The 17,102-nt window shown below is 43.0% G+C and overlaps 1 protein-coding gene across 3 annotated transcripts in view; it reads left to right on the top strand.

Moving 5' to 3' along the window:
• cd109 (CD109 molecule) overlaps positions 1-16,396 on the top strand; it is a 244,258-nt gene extending 227,862 nt beyond the window's left edge. For all 3 annotated transcript variants that reach the window (XM_059985524.1, XM_059985525.1, XM_059985526.1), the window contains 3 exons: positions 4,879-5,035; positions 9,881-9,983; positions 13,809-16,396. In XM_059985524.1, the coding sequence (XP_059841507.1) occupies positions 4,879-5,035; positions 9,881-9,983; positions 13,809-14,002 (454 nt within the window). In that variant the 3' untranslated portion in view covers positions 14,003-16,396. The remainder of the gene's footprint in view (positions 1-4,878; positions 5,036-9,880; positions 9,984-13,808) is intronic.
• Positions 16,397-17,102: the final 706 nt, after the last annotated feature.

Here is a 17,102-nt window from a genome sequence, read left to right as displayed (position 1 = left end):
ATTTCTGCTCCTAAAAATATTATGGTCATACTAATTGTGGTGAGTATGACGACAGACGAGAAGAGCTTGATTATCTCGCATGCAGCATAATGAGAGACTGAGCATCGTCATTCAGTGAGAGCCCACTCAGTCACTTGCAGACAAGGGAGGTGATTATTACCCACCCTGGTTACAGTCAGGGTGACCCACAAAAACACAAGCGCACTACTGTATAGCCCAAGCTAAAGGGTAACAAGAAGTGGTCTTGAACAGCTTACCATAATCCCATGAATGCATTTTAAAACAAGATAAGTAAGTAGCGCTGGCTGCGGGGGATGCTGCAGTGAGCGACTGTCCAGGATCCCAGAGCGCCACACTGCCCCCACCTGAGGGGTCAGCCATCCCTGGCAACATCTTTTGTTACCCTCGCTTGTGTCATCTTTCTTTTAGAATCCTTCTTCCTCTTTGGTATGTATTTATCCTGTGCCTTCCAAATTCCAGCTATTTGCTGTCATCTCTCCCAGTGTTCTTTTCCAAACAATTCTGGCCAACACCTCTCTCATGCCCCGCTAAGGGCAGAAGTTCCAAGTGTCAGATGATACTAAGTGTGTGAAGTTACCATAACTGGAAAGGATGTTCTTGTGAAACTGAAAGGTCTGAAGGTAGTTAAGTCACCTGGACCAGCAGGTGTACACCCCAGGGTTATGAAAGAGCTGACTGAAGAAATTGTGGAGGCATTAGTAATGATCTTTCAAGAATCACTGGAAAATTGCAAATGTCACTCCAAGCTTCAAGAAGGGAGAGAGAGAGAGAGAGAGAGAGAGAGAGAGAGAGAGAGAGAAAGGGAAGGAGAGAGAAGGGGGAAAGAGAGAGGGGAGGAGGGAGAGGTCAAGTAAGAGGAAGCGAGAAAGAGAGAGAGAGAGAGAGAGAGAAGAAAGGAAACTATGAGCCAGTTAGTCTGACCTCAGTGGTTGGGAAGGTGTTGAGGTCAATTATTAATAATGAGGTCTCAGGGTACTTGGAGGCATATGATAAAATAGGCCATAGCCAACACGATTTCATCAAGGGAAAATCTTGCCTAGCAAATCTGTGGGAATTCTCTGAAGAACTAACAAGAAGGATAGACAAAGGACAATTGGTTGATGTTGTTTACTTGGATTTTCAAAAGGCCCTTGACAACAAGCCACATAAGAGGCTGCTTAACAAGACACAAGCCCCATGGTATTAGAGAAAAGATTCTAGTGTGGATAAAGCATTGGCTGATTGGCAGGAGAAGGAGTGGTAATAAAGGGAGCCTGTTCTGGTTGGCTGTCGGTGACAGCGGTGTTCCACAGGGGTCTGTGTTGGGACCGATTTTTTTACGTTATATATCAATGATTTGGATGATGGAATTAATGGCTTTGTTGCAAAATTTGAAGACAATAGGAAGATAGGCAGAGGGACATGTAAGTTTGGAGAAGTAGAGAAGCTACAGATGGACTTAGATAGATTAGGAGAATGGGCAAAGAAATGGCAGATGGAATATTATGTCGGAAGTGTATGGTGATACACTTTGGTAGAAAAAAATGGAAGTGTTGACTATTTTCTAAAAGGAAAGAGAATACAAAAAAAAAACTGAGGTGCGAAAAGGCTTGGGAGTCCTTATGCAAGATTCCCTTGAGGTTAATTTGTAGGTTGAGTCTTTGGTGATGAAGGCAAATGCAATGTTAGCATTTATTTCAAAAAGACTGAAATATAAAAACAAGGATATAATGTTGAGACTTTACAAAGCACTGGAGAGGCCTCACTTGGAGTGTTGAGAGCAGTTCTGGGCCTCATCCTAGAAAAGATGTGCTGAAACTGGAGAGGGTTCAAAGGAGGGTCACGAAACTGATACAATGATTGAATGGCTTGTCATATGAATATCGTCTGATGAATCTGGGCCTGTATGCATTGGAATTCAAAGAATGAGGTGTGATGTCCTTGAAACCTATCAAATGATGACAGGCCTTGATAGAGCAGATATGGTTTTATGTCTTATGAGGAAAGATTGTGTGAGCTAGGGCTTTTTTCAGGATGCTGACTCATGACTTGTTGGAGGTGAATAAAATTATAAGAGGTATTAATATAATGGATAGCCAGAAAATTGGCTAATACGTGTGGAACTGAGAAATAAGAAGCATATGACGAAGATAATGAGGCAATATTACTGACCACCCAATAGTCTTAAAGATTTAGAGAAACAAATTTGTAAAGGGATTGCAGGCTGTGGCAAGAAACATAAGATTGTTATAGTAGGTGTTGCTAACCTTCCACATATTGACTGGAACTCCCATACTGTAAAAAGACGAGATGGGATAGAGTTTGTCAGATGTGTTCAGGAAAGTTTCCTTCATCAGTACGTAAAAGTCCAAATGAGAGAGCGTGCGATACTGGGTCTGCTATTGAGGAATGAAAGAGGGCAAGTAAATCTGCAAAAAGATAGGTCTGGTCCGAGGGCTGAGATTCTAAATTGGAGAATGACCAATTTTGATGGTATCAGAAATGAACTGTCAAGTGTGGATTGGGAAAAGCTGTTTTCTGGCAAAGGTAGGTGGGAGGCCCACAAAATCAAAATTTTGAGATACAAAGCTTGCATTGTCTGTCAGAATAAAAGGTAAAGATAACATGAGTAGGAAACCTTGGTTTTCAAGTGATATTGAGATACTGGTTAAGCAAAAAAAAGGAGGTGCATAGCTGGTATTAGGCAAGTTGGAATAAATAAGGTGCTTATGGAGTACAAGAAATGCAAGAGAATACTCAATAAAGATATCAGGAAGTCTAAAAGAAGGTGTGAAGTTACTCTAGCAGACAATGTGAAGGAGAATCCTAAGGGATCCTATGGAGATATTAAGAGCAAAAAAATTCCTAGGGACAAACTGGCCCTCTGGAAGACCAGAATGGTAATCCAAGAGCGGAGCCTAAGCAGATGGGGGAGATCTTAAATGCATTCTTTGCATCTGTACTCACTCGGGAGACAGATACACAGTCCATAGAAGTGAGGTAGAGTGGCGTCAACTTCATGGACTCTGTACAGAATACAGAGGAGGAAGTGTTTACTATCCTGAGGGAAATCAGGGTGGATAACTCCCCAGGACCTGACAAGGTTTTCCCTTGGATCCTACAGTAGTGAAGTGCAGAAATTGCTGGGTACCTAGCAGAGATATTTAAAACATCCTTAGCAACAGGAGAGGTACCTGGAGATTGGAGGATAGCCAATGTTGTTGTGCTACTTAAATAGTTTAAACAGAGATCAGGAAATAATAGGCCAGTGAGTCTGACATCAGATGTTGGAAAACTATTGGAAGGTATTCTAAGAGACCAGATATACAAGTATTTGGATAGACATGGACTGATTTAGAATAGTCAGCATGCTTTGTGTGTGGTAGGTCATGTCTAACCAATCTTACAGAGTTTTTGGAGTAAGGTACCAGGAAAGTGGATGAAGGCAAATCAGTCAATGTTGACTAAGTGGACTTTAATAAAGCACTTGACAAGGTTCTACATGGGAGGTTGGTCAAGAAGTTTCAATCACTCAGGATTTAAGATGAATTAGTAAATTAGATTAGACATTGGCTTTGTGGGAGAAGCCAGGGAGTGGTAGTAGAGGGTTGCCTCTCTGACTGGAGGCCTGTGACTAATGGAATACCGCAAGGATTGGCTGGGTCCTTTGTTGCTTGACATCTATGTAAATGATCTGGGTGATAATGCAGTTAACTGGATCAGCAGATTTGCAGATGACACCATGATTGGGGGTGTAGTGGATAGTGAGGAAGGCTATCATGGCTTGCAGAAGGATCTGCATCATCTGGAAAAAATGGGCTGAAAAATGGCAAAAGGAATTTAACACATATAAGTGTGAGGTTTTGCACTTTGGTAAGACCAACCAGGGTAAGTCTTACACAGTGAATGGTTGGGCACTGAGGTGTGTGGCAAAATAGAGGGATCTGGGAATAGAGGTCCATAATTCTTTGTTAGTAGCATCACAGGTAGATAGGGACATGAAGAAATCTTTTGGCACATTGACCTTCATAAATCAATTTGTTGGGTCCAGAAGATGGGATGTTTTGTTGAAGTTGTATAAGACCTTGGTGAGGCCTAATTTGTAATATTGTGTGTGGTTTTGGTCACCTACCTAAAGGAAAGATGTAAACAATATTGAAAGAGAGCAGAGGAAATTTACAAGGATGTTGCCTGGTTCCGAGGACCTGAGTTATAAGGAAAGATTGATTAGGCTAGGACTATATTCTTCAGAATGTAGCTGATTGAGAGGACATTTGATAAAGTTATACAAAATTATGAGAGGTATAGTTAGGATCAATGCAAGCAGGCTTTTTCCACTGAAGTTGCGTGGGACTACAACCAGACATCATGGGTTCAGGTAAGAAGTTTAAGGGGAACATAAAGGGAAACTTCTTCATTCAGAAACTCGTGGAATGAGCTGCCAGCACAAGTGGTGCATGCAAGCTCAATTTCAACGTATAAGAGAAGTTTGGATAGGCACATGGATTGTAGAGCTATGGAGGGGTATGGTCCCTGTGCAGGTCGATGGGAATGGCAGTTTAAATGGTTATGACATGGACTAGATGGGCCAACGGGCCTGTTTTTGTTCTCTACTTCTCCATGACTATGGCTGTATGAGTGGACATAATTTTAAAGTGATTAGAGGAAAGTATACAGGGATGTTTGAGGTACTTTTTTACACGTGAATAAGCGAAAATGTCGACACAACATCATGGACCAAAGAGCCTGTACTATGTTGTGCTCTGTGTTTTATTGAACGAGGAGAGTGGGAGGCAGTGAGGAGTGGGGAGAGTTGGAGTGCAGTGCAGGCAGGAGAAGCATTTAATCTAAAAGTGAGCTTTTCTTTTGCTGCCGAAGGTTCCGAGGTGATGGAAATCACTCAATCACTGGAATGGTCCTGATGGAAGTTGGGATGCTCAGTGGTTTCATTCCAGAGACTGATAGCATCCACACCAGTGATGTCATCAAGAAGGTGGAATTTACAAATGGAAACGTTAATCTGTACTTTGATTCAGTGAGTAAATTTTTTAATTGGTTCATTATTATTACATAATATTGTTACATGTATTACAAGCATTGAGGAGGAGGTACAGTAGCCTGAGGACCAACACTCAATGTTTCAACAGCCTTTCTGAACCTCTCTGCCATCAGATTTATGAATGGTCCATGAACTCATAAACACTACTTCACTATTTTGCTCTCTATTATTTATTTTTTACTGTATATTATTAATTGTGTGAGAGCACAATGAAGAATATCCATTCTGGGTCACAGGAAGCCATAGGAGCAGGTGGTGGATGGCTGGTGCCTATCACAAGTCCTGGTTATGCGACCACTGACGCCAGGGAGACAATCTCTGAAGAGTACTGATAACGACTGGGGTCATCCAACTTGTCGAGACACTGCCCAGAAGAATGCAGAAGGCAAACCACTTCTGTAGAAAAATTTGCCAAGAGCAATCATGGTCACGAGAGCATAATCGCCCATGTCATAAGACAGGACGCATAATGACGATGATGATGACCTTTAATTGAGTTTTTATGTATGTTGCTGTACTGCTTCCATAAAACAAGGAATATCTTGACATATGTCAGTGATAATAAATCCGATTCTCACTGTTAACATCAGGTAGGGGGTACAGAAGCCTGAAGGCACACACTCCCCTCTGCTATCCGATTCCTAAATGGACGTTGAATCTTTGGATACTACCTCACTTTTTAAAAAATAAACAGTATTTCTATTTTTGCCCTTTAAAAAAAAATCTATTCAATGTGACTATACTGTAATTGATTTACTTGTTTATTTATTATTATTGTTATTTTATTTATTATTATAATATATACATTTTCTCTCTGCTAGATTATGTGTTGCATTGAACTGCTGCTGCTGAGGTAACAAATTTCACGTCACATGCCGGTGATAATAAACCTGATTCTGATTTCTGATTTCTGATTCTGATGTACCAAGGTACAGTGAAGAACTTTGCCTTGCATGCCATCAGTACGGATCAGATTCAGATTCAGATTTACTTAACTCGGGTACATGAAACATATAGTGAAATGTGTCGTGTGCATGAACACGCAACACACCCGCAGGGAGGTGCTGGGAGCAGCCTGTAAGTGTCACCATGCTTCCGGCCCTCCCCTAGCATGATCACATTATTACATCAGTGCTTTGAGGTAGTACAAAGGAAAACAAGAACAGAATGCAGAATGAAGTCTTCTTTAGTTGCAGAGAAAGTGCAATGCAGATGGACAATCCGGTAAATGATAATGGCGAGGTAGATTGTGAGATCAAGAATCTACCTGATTGTACTAGGGGAACATTCAATAGTCTTATAACAATGGGGTAGAACCTGCTGATATCTGCTTTCCAACTTTTGTAGCTTCTCCCCGGTAGAAGAAGAGGAGAAGAGAGAATGTCTGGGCACGGTTGGAGTCTTTGATTATGTCGGCTATTTTACCAAGGAAGTGAGAAGTGTAGACAGAGCCCATGGTTGGTTTCTTTGATGATCTGGAATGAGGAAGGGAGAAAACTGCAGCGTGGTGGTTAGCACAATGCTCTGCAGTAGCAGCAACCCAGGTTCAATTCCCGCCTCAGTCTGTGAGGAGTTTGTACATTCTCTCTGTGACCGCGTGGGTTTCCTCTGAGTGCTCCCCTTGGTTCCCCCCCCACCCCCAGTCCACTGGCGTACTGGTTGGTAGGTTGCTTGGTCATTATAAATTGTCCTGGGATTAGGCTAGGATTGAATCAGGGGATTGGTGGGTGGTGTGGCTTGAAGAGCCTGCTCTGCACTGTAGCTCGATAAATAAATCCACCCATATGGAGAGGAAAGGTTTAGATGGATACGGGCCAAGCACGGGACAAGGTTACCAAGCACAAAATGCTGGAGGAACTCAACAGGTCAGGCAACATCTCCAAGGAGGAATAAGCAGTCAATGTTTCAAACGAAAACCCTTCATACTCTCCATAGGTGTTGAGTGACCTGTCGAATTCCTCCAGCATTTCGTACTTGTTGCCTTGGATTTCCAGCCTGTGCAGAACCTCTTGTGTCTGGGACTAGCTTAGATAGACATCTTAGTCAGCATGGACAAATTGGACCAAAGGTTTGTGCTGAATGTCCCTGCAACTCTGTTTGGAGAGGATAATGTGTGAGTCAGAGGATTCCCCCTGTGTTTTCGTTCTGCCAACCAGCCTGAACTTGTGTCTCCAAGCGGCAATCTACTGTCGCAATGAGGCCATGCTCATGTTGGAGGAGAAGCACCTTGTATTCCATCTGGGTAGCATCCAAACTGATGGCACGAACATTGATTTTTCGAACTTCCAGTAATTGCTCCCCACCATCCTCAAAGTTCCCCCATTCCTATTTCCCTCTCTCACCTTATCTCCTTACCTACCCATCACTTCCCTCTTGTGCTCCTCCCCTTCCCTTTCTTCCATGGACTTCAACCCTCACCTATCAGATTCCCCCTTCTCCAGCCCTTTATCTCTCTCAACAATCAACCTCCCGTCTCTTTACTTCACCTCTCCCTCTCCCGGTTTCATTATCACCTCCTGCCTTCCTCCTCTCCCCCCACATTCTTACTCTGACTTCTCACCTTTTCTTCCAGTCCTAATGAAAGGGTGTGACCCAAAACATCCACTGATTACTCTTTTCCACAGATGCTGCCTGGCCTGTTGAGTTCCTCCAGCATTTTGTGTGCGTTGCTTGGATTTCCAGCATCTGCAGATTTTCTCTTGATTACGCCCTCTAATGTTGTTCTTCCCTATCCTATGGAAAAGACTGTAACCTTATCCATCTTATCTGCGTGTCTCCTGATTTTAAACATTTCTGTAAAACCACCCGTCATTCTCCTATATTCCAAGGAATAAAGACCTAACCTGGCCAATCTCTCCCTATAACTCAGTCCCTCCAGAATCATTGTCTTACATAATGAGAAATTTCTTGTATAAGGGAGTGATAATAATCTTTCTTATAAGTTGTCTCTGCACTCATTCTTGTTCAGTCTCATCTTCCTTAAACACGGTGACCAAAGCTGTACACGATAGACAGGATAGATATCAATATGATTGAAAGAGTAGAGAGTACATTTACAATGATCTTGTTGGGACTTGAGGACCTGATACTTTGAATTGATTTGGACTTTATTCCCTAGAGAGTAGGAGAATGAGGGGAGACTTGATAGAGGTATACAAATTTATGAGGGGTATAGAGAAGGTAAATGCAAGCAGGCCTTTTCCATTTAGCCTGGGTGAGACTGGAACTAGAGGTCATGGGTTCAGGGTAAAATATGAAATACAGAAGAACCTGAAGGGGATCTTCTTTATTCAGAGGGTGGTGAGAATATGCAATGTGCTGTCAGCAGACATGCTGAATGTGGATTTGATTGCAGCTTTTAAGAAAGTTTTGTGTAAGTATATGGATGGGAGGGGTGTTGAGGGCTAAGGTCCAGGTGCAGGTTGATGGGACTACAGGTCCACAATCCCTCATCCAAAATTCTGAAATCCAAAAAGCTCTGAAAACCGAAGTTTTTTCACCCACAGCTGGCGTCACTCAGGTGTGACGTGGCAGCACTAGCAGAGCCCGCCAGACGTCAGTTGTGGCTCAGCGCTCGTACTGATTACACGTGCATTTGCTGTTCGCTGATATTTTGTGTTTACTGTTGACTTTGTGTTTAATTTCACTGTGAAAATGTCAAAAAGAGGTGCAGGTACCCCTAAAGATAACAATGAGAAAAAAAGAAGGAAGCATCTATCACTATCAATAACACAGAAAGTGGAGTTATTACAGAAGCTTGATTGTGGTGTGTGCAGCGTCTTACTGAAGAATATCGTGTCGGGACTACCACTGTATATGATTTAAAGAAACAGAGAGACAAGTTACTGAAATTTTATAGTGACAGTGATGTTCTACATTTATTCCCAATAGTCATTTACCATGTGTTTGATTCAGTTCGTTTGAAGCTGTATATTTTTATGTATTATTGAATATTTCTGTTGGCAATAAAATATTTTTCTTGTCATTATTCCCTAAACAATACAGTATAACAACTACTTACATAGCATTTACATTGTATTAGGTGTTATAAGTAATCTAGAGATGATTTAAAGTATATGGGAGGATGTGCGTAGGTCTGGAGCTCCGCCGGGTCCTAAAGTCCATCCACACTGAAACAGATTAAATCAGGAACTTGAGCGTACATGATTTTTGGCATCCGAGGCGGGTCCCAGAACAATAAAGAGGGATTCTGAAATCTGAAAAATTCTGAATTCCAAAATGCAACTGGCCCCAAGGATTTCGGATAAGGTATTGTGGCCTGTAGTTTGGCATGGACTAGATGGGCCAAAGGACCTGTTTCTGTGTGGTCTATGACTCTACACCAAGAGTGGCCTCACCAATGAGCTGGACAACTGCTCCATAAAATCCCACCTCTGAAATGCTTAACTTTGCAATGTCATAGCAGGCTTCAATTGCACACTATTTCAAAAACTCAGATTCATTGACATAATTGGAACCAGATTCCAGAAACAGAGTATAAGGAGGCACATTGTGCCTTGAAAGAATTTCATTCTCATTAAGAAGAATACGAGAACTATCCTGCTATTTGGGTCAATATTTATTCCTTAACCAACCTCATGAAAATAGATCCCTCGCTCTTTTAGTTCTCTGTAGGGCCAGGCGGCACCCGTACACAGCACCCACTGGTGACTATACATCAAAGAGTGGTAACTGTCTTTCAAGCACTTTGAATTTTGTGTCATGTGATGTTTGATAGAAGAATCCTGTCCTCATGTTTCTTGTCTTCTTTGGAAAATGCTTAGAAGCATTTGTAAAGAGACATTCCTTTGTTTTTAACAGTTGAATGAAACAGAAGTCTGTGTGACCATCCCAGTAATAAGAGATTCCAAGGTAGCGAATGCCCAGGATGCTGTGGTGAGCATCTTTGATTATTATGAGCCAGGTAAGGTGTTTATTTCTCCATTCTCCTTTGGGTTATTCTCTTACCTCTTCTCTTTACCTGCCTATCACCTCCCTTTGGTTCCCTTCTGCTTTCCCTCTCTCCTCTGGTCCACAGTCCTCTCCTATCAGATTCCTTCTTATCCAGCCCTTTACCTCTTCCACCTATCACCTCCCAGTTTCTTACTTCACCCCCCCTCCCCTATCCACTTACCTTCCTCCCCCACCTGGTCCACCTATCAGCTGGCAGACTGTACTCCTTCCCCTCCCTCAGCTTCTTATTCTGTCTTCATTTTCCTTCCGTTCCAGTCCTGAAGAAGGTTCTCAGCCCAAAACGTCAACCGTTTATTCCTCTCCGTAGATACTGCCTGACCTGCTGCGATCCTCCAGCATTTTGTGTGTATTAATTTATCCGCCTGCCTTTGGGTGTGAGTGGTTATATAGTGACATTACAACTTGGGGCCAGAATGTGCTGCATATCTTCAGATGATCGTGCTCAGAGGGAGCAGTGATGTAATTGGATTGTGACTGAATAATTATTTTGAGCTTCGTGGAAGTCCATTCTCCACCTCCTCCCACCAACCATCCTCACAGTGATTTATCAGAGATTCAATCACAGGACTCAAGTAGAGTCTGTTTGTTGTTTGGCGTAAAATCGACAGATCCAGTAGAGCTTGGGAACTGAGAAACACAGACTTTCCCTGCAGGAGGTTGATAGGGACATCATAAAATACAGGAGCAGAATTAGGCCTTTCAGCCCATCACACCTGCTTTGCCATGGCTGATTTATTAATCCTCTCATCCCCATTCTCCTGCCTTCTCCGCGTAACCTTTGACATCCTTACTGATCAAGAAACTCTCAAAATCTGCTCTACATAGACCCAGTGACCTGGCCATCACAGCTATCTATGGCAATGAATTCCAGACTCACCACCCTCTAGCTACCTTCTTCCTCATCTCCGTTCTAAATGGACCTCCTTCTACTTTGATGCTGTGCCCTCTGGTCCTAGACCCCCCCCCCCACTAGAAGAAACATCCCCTCCACATCCACTCTATTTAGGTATTACAATATTCGACAGGTTTCAATGAGATCCTCCCTCATTCTTCTAAACTCCAGTGAGTACAGGCCCTGAGCCATCGAACGCTCCTCATAAATTAACCCATTTATACCCAGGATCACTCTTGTGACCTTCCTCGGACCCTCTCCAACGCCAGCACATCCTTTCTTTGATATGGGCCCCAAAACTGCTCGCGATACCCCAAGTGGGGCCTGACCAGTGTATTGTTTGCAACCTGAGGAAGGGAGGTGATAGTTGTACATTGCTTTGATAGTAAGGGCATGAAAAGTGATGGGAAGAAGGCAGGAGAATGGGTTTGAGGGAAAATATATCAGCCTTGATTGAATGGTGGAGCAGACTTAGACTAAATGACCTAATTCTGCCCCAATGTCTTGTCGTTTTACAGACAAACATACTTTATTGATCCCGAGGGAAATTGGGCTTTGTTACAGTCGCACCAACCAAAAATAGTGTAGAAATATAGCAATATAAAACAATAAATAATTAAATAATAATAAGTTAATTACGCCAAGTGGAAATAAGTCCAGGACAGCCTATTGGCTCAGTGTGTCTGACACTCTGAGGGAGGAGTTGTAAAGTTTGATGGCCACAGGCAGGAATGACTTCCTGTGACGCTCAGTGTTACATCTTGGTGGAATGAGTCTCTGGCTGAATGTACTCCTGTGCCTAACCAGTACATCATGGAGTGGATGGGAGTCACTGTCCAAGATGGCATGCAACTTGGACAGCATCCTCTTTTCAGACACCACCGTCAGAGAGTCCAGTTCCAACCCCACAATGTCACTGGCCTATCGAATGAGTGTCTTATGATCTAATATAGGTTAAGGGGGATTAGTGTAGATAGACGAATGATTAGCATGGACATTGTGGGCTGAAGGGCCTGTTTCTACCTGTCCCACTCTATGAATCTGTGGATCTGTCATTTTAATCCTCACTTTACAATTCATAGAACATATAACATAGAACAGGAAAAGACCCTTTTCCCACAATGTTGTGCTGAGGTAGTTAAATTAGTAATCAAATGGCCAACTAAACTAATCTCTTCTGCCTACCCACTGCCCATATTTTCCGTTTTCCTTGCATTCCTGTGCCTATCTAAACATCTCCTAAAGCCCTCTACCACCATCCTAGGCACCACATTCCAGGCACCCACTACACTCTGTGTAAAAATAAATAAATTTGGAAATTTAAAAGATTTAAAAAAAATAACTGGCCCCTCACACCTCCTTTCAAAATTCTCCCTCTCACCTTAAGTGCATGCCCTCTTTTAAAGGACATTTCAACACAGGGGAAAAGATACTGTCTGTCTACTCTATCTTATAAACTTCTTTCTCACTTCTCCTTGGCCTCCTCTGCTCGAGAGAAAACAACTCAAATTTGTCTAACTTCTCATCATAAAAATGCCCTCTAATCCAGGCAGCATCCTGGTGAACCTCTTCTGCAGGCTCTCCAAAGTATTGACATCCTTCCTATAGTGAGGCAACCGGAACTCCAGATGTGGCCCAGCCAGAGTTTTATAAAGCTGAAACATAACTTCCTGACTTATGAACTCAATGTCTCAGCTAAAAAAAGCAAGCATGCCAAATGCCTTCTTATCTACCCTATCAACACTATCCTGTCATTGCCCAAACAACCCCAAAATCTTGACTCAACTGACTTTTGATAGGTGTAATAAGTTGGTGTGAGTGGCTTTGAGAAGGAGCACAAGAGGAGGTTGCAACTGGTGAACAAAGTCACAATCAAGATGGCTCTGGTGAAACACTGTGGCGTTTTGTGGGTAGTTTACCACAGGACACAGGAGCAGCAATAAGCCCTTTGACCTATCAAATCTGCTCTGCCATTTCATCATGGCTGATCCATTTTGCTTTCAGCCCCAATCTCCTGCCTTCTCCCCTATCCATGACTAATCAAGAATCTATCAACCTCTGTCTTAATTATATCCAATGACTTGGCCTCCACAGGTGTCTGTGGCAAAGAATTCCACAGATTCACTACTCCCTGGCCAAAGAAATTTCTCCTCATCTCATTCCAAATAGATGTTTCTGTATTGAGGCTGTGTCCTCTGGTCTTAGATTCCCCCACCATAGGAAACATCGCCTCCACCTCCACTCTCTTGAAGCCTTTCACCAGTCGAAAGGTCTTAATGAGAACAACCACCACCACCCCCCCCCCCCCCCACCCCACCATTCTTCTGAATTCCAGTAAGTACAGGCCCAGAGCCATCAAATGCTCCATGTGATATGCTTTTCAATCCCGGAATCATTTTTTCGTAAACCTCCTTTGAATTCTTTCCAATGTCACTACATCCTTTCTTAGATAAGTGGCCCAAACCTGCTCACAATACTCTAAATGAGGCCTCACCAGCGCTTTATAAAGTCTCAGCATTACATCCTTGGTATAGTCTAGTTCCCTCAAAGTTTCCCACAAAACTTCTAGATATAGTTCTTTTGAATGGCTGTTGATAGAATCTGCAGCCTATAATTTCACTTTAAGTTAATATTTATTACTGACTTACTTAACCTATTTATTTGTCTGGTTGTTTATTTATGTGCTAATTTATTATTTATTTGTTTATTATCGTTATTTTTTTATATATTTGGACATTGACTGTCTTTATCGTGTTGGTTTTTCATTGATTCTATTGCATTTCTGTGCATGTCCACAAGAAAATTATACTCTGGGTAGTATATGGTGACATATATGTACTTTGTGAATAAATTTACAATGGACTTTGAACTTTTGTTCCACAGGACAAAAAGCAGTGAAGACGTACAACTCGGAAGTGATGTCCAGAACCGATTTCTGCACCCTCTGCAGTTCGGACTGCGAGGCGTGCCACCCCACCTTCAGCTTACCATTCACTGCTGCAGCGAGCACGCCAGCTCGAGGGCGCCAAGTTGCACTCTTGCTGTGCCTCGTTAGCATTTATCTTGGCTTGACTTAATTACACACTCCAAGTCAACTGTAGAGCTTTGTGGTCCTGGGGAATTGATTGTTATTTTGTTTGAAGGTGTTTTAATGCCAAAACATATTTGAATCAGGCTTAGCAACTACTGTATCCTTAACGCTGCTTTTTAAAATAATCCTTGCTGATTTTCTTTTTTGCGTTTATCAGTTGTTTGTGGGTATAAAGAGGTATTTGTTCTGTCAGTGCTTCTGCACCAACCACCCTACAATGTCGGAGTCGCAACTGGTTTTGGTTAGGCTCTCCATGAACTAACTATGATCCAGATTGGAGAGGAAGTGAGAGCATCCAGCGTCCTGAATTTACAACCACCATTATAGCAACATTGAAATGACTGGAACAATCTTTGGATTGGCCTGCAGGCTGTTTTTCCTTCTGAAAGCACGATATGTTTCAAAATCTGCGAAGGAAAACAAACCCTTGGTGTTATACGTGTGTGTCTGTGGTGCGTGATGAATGCATCAGGTTATAGATGTTTGTGATATAGTCAGGGTGGCAAAGGTTACGCGGAGAAGGCAGGAGAGTAGGGTTGAGAGGGATAATAAATCAGCCATGATGCAATGATGCAGACGATGGGCTGAATGGCGGAATTCTGCTTCTATGTCTTATGATATTTTTGTCATATCTTTAAACTTTGAATTTTGATCTTATAGTCTTTTGAGTGCACATGTGTGTGCGCTTGTGTGTGTATGTGTGTTTGTGTGCTTCTGTGCGTGTGTGTGTGTGAGTGTGTGTTTGTGTGCGCTTGTGTGTACATCTGACATCTGATTGTTCAAAGTCAAAGTAAATGTATAATCAAAGAATGTTTATACTACCTTGAGGTTCACTCTCTTCCCAGCATTTCTAGGTTAAGGGTGAGAGGCCAAATAATTAAATGGAACAGGAGGGGGAGCTTCTTTGCTCAGGGTGGTGAGAGTGTGGAATGAGCTGCCCTCGCAAGTGGTGGATGTGGGTTTGATTTGAAAGTTTAAGAGATATTTGGATGGTGGAGGATGGAGAGCATTAGATCAGGTGCAGGTCAACAGTTCAGCATGGACTGGATGGGCCAGTTTCTGAGCTGCAGTGAACTATGGACCTACAGTTTCTCAGTAGCAGGTTCTGACCATGCCGGTCAGGTTTAATCCAGTTCTGTACAGTTACCAGTTATTTTCAGGTGCACATGCATTGGTTCCCTGTGAGGAAAGCATGCGCACAAGTTACCAGAGAGTTTTAATTCTCACAAGCTCTGGATGCAGTAAGATTTGACAGTACTACAGTTCCCTGAGGCTTTAGACAAAGCAAGAGATTTTTTGCCCCATTGTGCCTTAAACAACTCTTGGATAATCTCACTCTATCCTCACACAAAACACTGGAGGAACTCAGTAGGTCAGCAACATCTATGGAGGCAAATAAACAGTCGACGTTTCAGGCTGAGACTCGTCATCAGGACTCGGTCCGGAGCGCTGACTGTTTATTCCCCTGCAGCGTTCTGTGCGTTTGCTCAAATCTTCCAACATCTGCAGAATCTCTTGTACTGCAAAATTCAAAGTATGTATACCATATTCAACCTTGAGAATGATCTTCTTTCAGGCAGCTGCTAGACAAAGAAACATAGCAGAGTTCCTGAAAAGCCCCTCACCACAAAGACCATCGTACACCCGATGTGTGAAAAAAGTAAACAAATAACACGAACTGCAGAGTCCCCGGATGTGATTCCACAGCCACAGAGACGGCTCAGTGCTGAGCTGAGTGAAGCGGGTCTGGGAGTTTGATGCCTGCAGGCCACCGTTTCTCACTCTTTCCTCTCTCCCGCCCCACACGTGCAACTACACAGTCGCTGGGCCTGTAGTTTCCCTACTGGAGGGTGGGTTAAGCCAGAGCAAAGGAGGATGAGAGGTGGCTTACTATAGGTGTACAGGATGATTGAGTGGACAGCCAGAGACTCCTTTTCCCCAGGGCAGAAATGGCCAATATGAGGGGGCATAACTGGAAGGTGACTGAAGGAAAGTATGGGGGGATGTTAGAGGTAAGTTCTTTTACACTACGAGCGGTGAGTGCCAGGTGTAGTGGTAGACACAGATACATCAGGGACGTTGAAGAAGCTCTTAGATAGACACATGGATGATAGAAAAATGGAGGGCTATGTAGGAAGGAAGGGTTAGATTGATCTTAGAGTAGATTAGGCAGTCAGCACATCATCGTGGGCTGAAGGGCCTGTACTGTGCTGAAATATTAGTTGTTCTATTTTCTATCTACAATGTCAACCCTGTTCCCTTTAGACGAAGCTGCCAATGCAAATTAAATAGCAAGATTGCCTTTTCTAATAAGCTGTCCCAATCATTCTTGCCTAGCTGCTCTTAAATAAAGAACTACAAAATAAATTGGTGAAGTAAACTGGAAAATAGTCTCATTATTTATTTCTTTATTGAGGCGCCGTGGGGAGCCAGTCCTTCTGGCCCTCTGAGTTCCACTGCCCAGCAACCCACCGATTTCACCCCAGCCGAATCATGGGATGATTTACAATGACCAATTAACCTACCATCCGGTAGGTCTTTGGACTGTGGCAGGAAACCGGAGCACCCAGAGGAAACCCAGAAGAACATACAAACCAGAATGCCAGAATTGAACTTTGAACTCCAATGCCTCGAGCTGTAATAGCGTCGCGCTAACTAAAACACCACTGTGGCGCCCCAGTACAGAGTGAGAAACTTATCCAGCACACTATTCATACAGATCATTTCATTACAACCATGCACTGAGGTTAGGCAACACAACATGAAACAATAACCATCAGACTCTAATCATAGGAGCAGAATTAGCCCATTTGACTCACTGAGTCCACTCCACCATTCTCCCCTGACCAGTCAAGAATCTGTAAACCTCTGTGTACTTTTAAGGCAGGGGTTGATGGATTCTTGATTAGTCAGGGCGTGAAGGGATACGGGGAGTAGGCAGGAGACTGGAGCTGAGAAGGAGCATGGATCAGCCATGATGAAATGCCAGAGCAGACTTGATGGGCCAAATGGCCCAATTCTGCTCCTATATCTTATGGCCTCATGGTCTATTCCATCATGGATGATCCACTTCCCTCTCAAGCTCC

This window comes from Hypanus sabinus, chromosome 12 (genome assembly GCF_030144855.1).
Source record: "Hypanus sabinus isolate sHypSab1 chromosome 12, sHypSab1.hap1, whole genome shotgun sequence".
Taxonomy (NCBI): domain Eukaryota; kingdom Metazoa; phylum Chordata; class Chondrichthyes; order Myliobatiformes; family Dasyatidae; genus Hypanus; species Hypanus sabinus.
This window is presented reverse-complemented; position numbering and strand designations above follow the sequence as displayed.